Source organism: Herpailurus yagouaroundi, unplaced genomic scaffold, assembly GCF_014898765.1.
Source record: "Herpailurus yagouaroundi ecotype Mexico unplaced genomic scaffold, PumYag 566, whole genome shotgun sequence".
NCBI lineage: Eukaryota > Metazoa > Chordata > Mammalia > Carnivora > Felidae > Herpailurus > Herpailurus yagouaroundi.
Window position 1 is genome coordinate 432,816 of NW_024412783.1, and position 8,279 is coordinate 441,094.

An 8,279-nucleotide genomic window follows, 5' to 3' on the forward strand; every position below is an offset into this window, starting at 1 on the left:
TATAGAAATGGAAATCACTTTATATATTTTCAAACAGAGACAAAGAAATTCAGAAAGTTAATTTAAGAAGAGAAGGGAGAACCAAAGAGCCACATAGAGAAAAGAAACTAGCAACCACAGAAAGTTTTAATCACCTTGATAAATGGACGCCCCTGCACAAAGTGACTTCCTGGAGCTCATGAATGGGTCCTTCATGTAGAATTTGAAAGCAAAATGGCAGGCAATATATAGAACCATAGAAAGAGTAGTTGTCTCATGGGAACTGGAACCATGGAAAATCTCAGCTACTTCCAGGACCCCTACTGAAAAGAGACTGAGGGTCAAGGAAAGAGCACATATGTTTAATTATAGCCTATAAAACTTTTTTACTATGTTTTTATTTTAATTCCAGTATAGCTAACACCATGTTATATTAGTTTCAGATGTACAATATGGTGATGTAACAGTTCTAAAAAACAAAACAAAGCAAAAACAATTCTATACATTACTCAGTGCTCATTAAGGTTTAAATGTACTCTTAATCCCCTTTGCCTATTTTACCATTCCTGCCACTCATCTCCCCTCTGCAAACCATAAGTTTGTTCTCTATAATTAATTTTCTTCCTTTGTCCCTCTCTGTCTTATCTTTTCTCCCTTTGTGCATTTTTTGTTGTTGCTTCTTAAAGTCCACAAGGGTATTTGTCTTTCTCTGACTGATTTATTTTAGCGTTACACTCTTTAGCTCTATTCATTTTGCTACAAATATCAAGATTTCATAATTTTTTATAGCTAAATAACACACACACACACACACACACACACACACACACCACTTCTTCTTTATCTATTCATTAATTGAAGGACTGGACATTTGGGCTGCTTCCATAACTTGGATATTTTAGATAATGCTGCCGTAAACATAGGATTATATATAGCCCTTGAAATTAGTATTTTTGTATTCTCTGGATAGATACCCACTATGTGGGTAATGTGATTGTTTAATCATAGAGTAGTGCATACTGTTTTATAGAGTGGCTGCACCACTTTGGATTCCCACCAGCAATGCATGAGAGATCTTTTTCTTCCACAGTCTCACCAACAATTGTTAATTCTTTTTTTTTTTTTTTTTTTTTTTTTTAACAAATATGAAAGCGGTCAGAAAATAATTTATTTTTTTTTTTTTTTCATTTTCCCCAAAAATTATTTATTTTTTTTTTTTTTTTTTTTTTTTTTTTTAGCTACTCTGACAGGAGTGAGGTAATATCTTACTGTAGTGTTAATTTTCATTTCCCTGATAATGAGTGACATTGTTTTTATTCATTTTTTAATTTCAAGTACAATGAACATGTAGTATTATATTAGTGTCAGAAACTGTTTTCTCAAGGCCCTTATATTTTTGCTAATAGTTTCTTTGAGTTTTGTTTTGTTTTGCTTGCTTATTTCTTTTGTATTCTGACTGACACTTGATCCTATGAAAATATGACATAATGTTAGTACTAGTTTGGGCCCCATTCCTTTTCCATGAATCAAATATGTTGTAGGTAATATAGTTGCATAGCAACCCAATACAAATGTTAGTGGTTTAAAATAATAATACTATATTATTTTGCTCATAAGCTTGTTTAGGAAAATTTTGGTGGACATCTCATTTTTGGGTCAGTCAAGGCAACTCAAATGGGATCTAGACATTCATCTATCACAAGCATGAAACCTACAGATATCACAATGACACTAAATCCATATCTTTCAATACTAATGCTGAAGGTAAATGGACTAAATGTTCCATCAAGATATAGGGTATCAAAATGGATAAAAAAACAAATCCCTCTATATGCTGCCTACAAGCGACTCATTTTAGACCAAGGGACACCTTCAGATTGAAAATGAGGGGATGGAGAATGATCTATCATGCTACTGGAAGTCAAAAGAAAGCTGGAGTACCCATACTTATATCATACAAAGTAGATTTTAAACTAAACGTTGTAATAAGTGATAAAGAAGGGCATTATATAATAATTACAGGGTCTATACATTAAGAATAGCTAATTGTAAATGTTTATGCTCCCAACATGAAGGAACCAAAATACAAAAATCAATTAATCACAAACATAAATGATCTTACTAATAAGAATACGGTAATTGCAGAGGACTTTAATATTCCATTTACAACAGTGGACAGATCATCTGGGCAAAAAACCAACAAATAAAAATGCCCTTGAATGATACACTGGACCAGATGGACTTGACATATATAGTCAGAACTTTTCTTTCTTTTTTTTTTTTTTTCCAACGTTTATTTATTTTTGGGACAGAGAGAGACAGAGCATGAACGGGGGAGGGGCAGAGAGAGAGGGGGACACAGAACCGGAAACAGGCTCCAGGCTCTGAGCCATCAGCCCAGAGCCTGACGCGGGGCTCGAACTCATGGACCGCGAGATCGTGACCTGGCTGAAGTCGGACGCTTAACTGACTGCGCCACCCAGGCGCCCCAGTCAGAACTTTTCAATCGAAAACAGCAGTATACATATTTTTCCTAGTGTACATGGAACATTCTCCAAGATAGATCACATACTGGATCAAAAAACAACCCTCAATAAATATAAAAGAATTGAGATCATACCATGCATATTTTCAGATCACAATGCTATGAAACAAAATCAACCACAAGAAAACAATTTGTAAAGCCTCCAAATGCATGGAGGTTAAAGAACATCCTGATAAAGAATAAAGGGGTCAAATGGGCAATGAAGGAAGAAATTTTAAAAATATATGGAAGGAAATGAAAATGGAAACATAACAGTCCAATACCTTTGGGATGCAGCAAAGGCAGTCCTAAGGGGGAAATACACTGCAGTCCAGGTCTATCTCAAGAAACAAGAAAAATTCCAAATACAAAATCTAACAGCACACCTAAAGGAACTAGAAGCAGTACAGCAAAGAAACCTCAAAGGCACCAGATAAAGAGAAATAATAAAGTTTAGAGTAGAATTAAACAACATACAATCAAAAAAACAAAAACAAATAAAAAAATGGAGTACAGATCAATGAAACCAAAATGTTGTTTTTTGAAAAAATAAACAAAATTAATAAAACCCTGGGCAGTCTTCTCAAAAAGAAAATAAAGATGACCCAAATAGACAAAATCATGAATGAAAGAGGACAGATCAAAACCAACACCACAGAAATACAAACAATTATCAGAGACCACTATGAAAAATTATATTCCAATAAAATGGACAACCTGGAGGAAATGGACAAATTTCTAGACACCCACACAATACCAAAACTCAAATGGGAAGAAATAGAAAATTTGAACAGACCCATAACCAATGAAAAAACTGAACCAGTTATCAAAAATCCCCTAACTATTGTAAGAGTCCCAGGCTGGATGGCTTCCCAGGGTAATTCTACCAGACATTTAAAGCAGAGTTAATACCTATCCTTCTCAAGCTGTTCCAGAAAATAGAAATGGAAGGAAAACATCTAGACTCATTCTATGAAGCCAGCACTACCTTGATTCCCAAATCAGACAGTGACCACAATAAAAATGAGAATTACCGGCCAATATACCTCATGAACTTGAATGCAAAAATTCTCAACAGGATACTAGCAAATCAAATCCAACAGCATATAAAAAGAATTATTCACCATGATCAACTGAGATTCATTCCTGGACTGTAGGGCTGGCTCAATATTCACAAATCAATCACTGTGATACATAACATTAATAGAAGAAAGGATAATAACCATATGATCCTTTCAATAGATGCAGAAAATTCATTTGACAAAATGCAGCATCCTTTCTTAGTAAAAACCCTCAAGAAAGTCGGGATACAAGGAACATACATTAACATCAGAAAAGCCATATATGAACAGCCCACAGCTAATATCATCCTCAGTGGGGAAAAAACTGAGAGGTTTTTCTCTAAGATCAGGAACATATCAGGGATATCCACTCTCACCACTGTTGTTTAACATAGTGTTGGAAGTCCTAGCCTCAGCAAGCAGACAACAAAATGAAATGAAAGGCATCCAAACTGGTAAATAAAAAGTCAAACTTTAACTTTTCACAGATGATATGATATTCTACATGGAAAACCCAAAAGACTCCACCAAAAAGCAGGTAGAATTGATACATGAAATCAGCAAAGTTGCAGGATACAAATTCAATGTACAGAAATTGGTTGCATTTCTATACACCAATAATGAAGCAACAGATAGAGAAATCAAGAAATCAATCCCATTTACAATTGCACCAAGAAACATAAGGTACCTAGGAATAAACCTAACTAAAATATAAAAGATCTGTTTGCTGAAAACTATAGAAAACTTCTTAAGGAAATTGAAGAATACACAAAGAAATGGAAATACATTCCATGCTCATGGATTGGAAGAACAAATACTGTTAAAATGTCAATACTTCCCAAAGCAATCTACACATTCAATGCAATCCCAATCAAAATTGCACCAGCATTCTTGTCAAAACTAGAACAAAAAATCCTAAAATTTAGATGTGAGCACAAAAGACCTCGAATAGCCAAAGTTATGCTGATGAAGAAAACCAAAGTGGGAGGCATCACAATACCAGACTTTAGCTTAAACTACAAAGCTGTAATCATCATGATAGTATGGTACTGGCACAAGAACAGACACATAGACCAATGGAATAGAATAGAGAATCCGGAACTGGACCCCCAAAGGTATGGTCATCTAATCCTTGACAAAGCAGGATAGAGTATCCAATGGAAAAAAATGTAGGGTCTTTAGTAAATGGTGCTGGGAGAACTGAACAGCAACATTCAGAAGAATGAAATGGGACAACTTTCTTATACCATACACAAAATTAAACTCAAAATGAATGAAAGACCTAAATGTTAGACAGGAAAACATCAAAACCCTAGAGGAGAAAACAGATAACAACCTCTTTGTTCTCAGCCACAGCAATTTCTTGCTTGACACATCTCCATAGGCAAGGAAATTAAAAGCAAAAATGAACTATTGGGACCTCATCAAGAAAAAAAAGCTTCTGCACTGCAAAGGAAACAACGAACAAAACTAAAAGGCAACCAATAGAATGGAAAAGATATTTGCAAATGACATATCAGATAAAGGGTTAGTATCCAAAATCTATAAAGAAGTTACCAAACTCAACACCCAAAAAACAAATAACCTAGTGAAGAAATGGGCAGAAGACATGAATAGACACTTTTGCAAAAAAGACATCCAGATGGCCAACAGACACATGAAAAGATGGTCCATATTATTCATCATAAGGGAAATACAAATCAAAGCCATTCTGAGATACCACCTTACACCGGTCAGAGTGGCTAAAATGAACAACTCAGGAAACAACAGATGACGGCGAGGATCTAGAGAAATGGGAACCCTCTTGCACTTTTGGTGGTAATGCAAACTGTTGGAGCTGCTCTGGAAAACAGTGTGGAGTTTCCTCAAAAAACAAAATAAATAAATAAATAGAACTACCTTAGGATCCAGCAATGGCACTACCAGGAACTTAGCCAACAAATACAGGAATGTGATTCATAGGAGCACATGTACCCCTTTGTTTATGGAAGTGTTTTCAACAATAGCCAAATTATGGGAAAAGCACAAATGTCCACCAACTGATAAATGGATAAAGAAGATGTGGTTTATATATACAATGGAATACTATTTGGCAATGAGACAGAATGAAATCTGGCCATTTGCAGCAACGTGGGTGGAACTGGAGGGTATTAGGCTAAGTGAAATAAGTCAGTCAGAGAAAGACAGATATCATGTGTTTTCCTTCATATGTGGAACTTGAGAAACTTAACAGAAGACCATGGGAGAAGGGAAAGGAAAAAATAGTGTCAAACAGAGAGGGAGGGAGGCAAACCATAAGAGACTCTTAAATACAGATAACAAACTGAGGGTTGACAGAGGGGTAGGCGATGGGAAAAATGGGTGATAGCCACTGAGGAGGGCACTTGTTGGAATGAGCACTGGGTTCTATATGTAAGTAATGAATCATGGGAATCTACCCCCAAAACCAAGAGCACAATGTATATAGTATATGTTAGCTAACTTGACAATAAACTGTATATAAACTGTATAAATATATAAATATTTATTATAAGTATATAAATATGTATATATCTTCTACAAATTTTATGTATTTTGTTTCATATTTATTTCATTTCTAATTTATTTGAAATTTTTTATAAAAATTATAGAAGCTAGTATATACATTGCTTTTTAAAAAATAATTATTCACTCTTTAAATAATTCATCATAATTTTATATAGACACACACAAACACACATACAAATGGCTGATGTTGTTGGTACAAAATGAACAAATCTTTTAGGATCTCTGAAAGAAAAAAAAAATCTCCCAGATCAAGTTAGGACAGCTGACTGGGATACACAATCTTCACTAACAGCAGAAAACATAAAATGTTACAATCACTAGATCAAAGGTATTTTAGAAAGTTATAGACCTTATCTTATAGGACTATAACCTTAAGGCTTAACCATATCTGCAGGATTGTCTGACTTCAGTCTCATGTGAACCAAGAAGGTTTTACTGTTTACTTTATTTTTGGAATCCTCCCTTTTAAGTTATTTATAAATGAAGTAGATGTACATGGGCTCCCAGGGCAGAAATTGAACCCATATTGTGAGATTAGCTGACTTGGTAATGGTAAAGTTTGGCTTTCCTGAGAGCACATGATCAGGGCCCACAAACATTAAAAGTTGAAAATCCCCTTTCTTTTATCAGTGTATAACATATATTTTGCTTACAGTGCCTCAATCATTTATTCTTATTACTGAGGTCCAAAGTCTACAACAAAAATACTATGACAATATCTGAAAGCAGGACAAATGGAAATTTTAATGAATTTACCATATATAAATGAAATAGTTAAAAAAAAAAAAAACAGCACAAACTGGCCAACTGAGAGCAATATACATTGATATAACACACGTTTCAAAATCTGGATTCATTTTGGCTGCTGCCAATTTTGCAAATGAGTCCCACTATAGATGTCCCAGAAAATGTTTCTCCAGCCACTTTTTCAAAGCCCCCTTGACTTCTTTATTCCTCACACTGTATATAAGAGGGTTCAACACAGGTGTAAAGATGGTGTAAAAAGCAGAGACCACCTTGTCATGGGCCACTGTACGGTAGGATTTGGGCCGCATGTAGGTGAATATGAGAGTGCCATAGAAGAGCCCCACGACAGCCAGGTGAGAGGAGCAGGTGGCAAAGGCTTTCTTTCGAGCTGCAGTGGACCTCATGTTGAGCACAGCAGCCAGGATGAGACTGTAGGAAGCCAAAATGATAGACAGAGGGATCAAGAGCATCAGGATGCAGCACACATACATGAAAAACTCAAAAAATGTAGTGTCTGCACATGCAAGGCGAACAAGCGAGGGTGCCTCACAGAAGAAGTGGTTGATTTCCCGAGAATGGCAGTAAGGGAAGCTCAGAGTGGTGCCAGCTTGCATCAGCCCATCTACCCCTCCCAGAAGCCAGGAGCCTGTGGTCATGTTCAAGCAGAGCTTCTGATTCATGAGGATGGGGTAGCGCAGGGGGTGACATATGGCCACATATCGGTCATACGCCATGGCAGCTAAGAGGAAGCACTCGCCCCCTCCCAGAGTCAGAAACAGGAATATCTGGGCCCCACAGCCAGCAGGAGAGATGGATCTGGTGTCCATTAGGTAGTTGGCTGCCATTTTGGGGACTATGGTGGAGACAAGCATCACATCCATGAGGGAGAGCTGGCTAAGCAAGAAGTACATGGGCATGTGCAGTCGGGGGTCCTCATGGATGAGCACAATCAAGAGGGCATTGCCCATCAGGGAGGAAAGGAAGACCATGAGCACCATGGAAAAGAGGAACAGATGGGTCTGAGTGTGGTTAAAGAGCCCCAGAAGAATGAAGTTTATGTCTGTGGTGTTATTTGCATCTTCCATGGTTCCAGTCATGCCTGGAAGACAAGGAATGATTAGGAAAAGAGAGGTGTTTGAAAGGAAGCTTATGCATTTTCTTAAGAAGACATGGTCAAATGATGTAAAAATAAATGAGATCTGGAGGAATAATTATGTCTCTAGCCTTTAATTTCCTGACAAGACATTTGCCTTACCATCCTATCATACATCTCTGCTGTTATTTCACAATATTTTTTTCCAAAAATTGGATAACAAGTATACATTGCAGTGCACATTACATTTCTATTATTTCTGTATATCTTGTTGGTATGCCACACATAATTTACTCACGGTGTTGGTAAATATTATGCCTTCCTAGTT

The 8,279-nt window shown here is 36.4% G+C and overlaps 1 protein-coding gene across 1 annotated transcript; it reads right to left on the reverse strand.

Annotated features, from left to right (window-relative positions):
• Window positions 1–7,001: 7,001 nt before the first annotated feature.
• Window positions 7,002–7,943, reverse strand: LOC121023574 (olfactory receptor 2T33-like). The gene has a single exon (XM_040465527.1). The coding sequence runs from the start codon at window positions 7,941–7,943 to the stop codon at window positions 7,002–7,004; it is 942 nt and encodes a 313-aa protein (XP_040321461.1).
• Window positions 7,944–8,279: the final 336 nt, after the last annotated feature.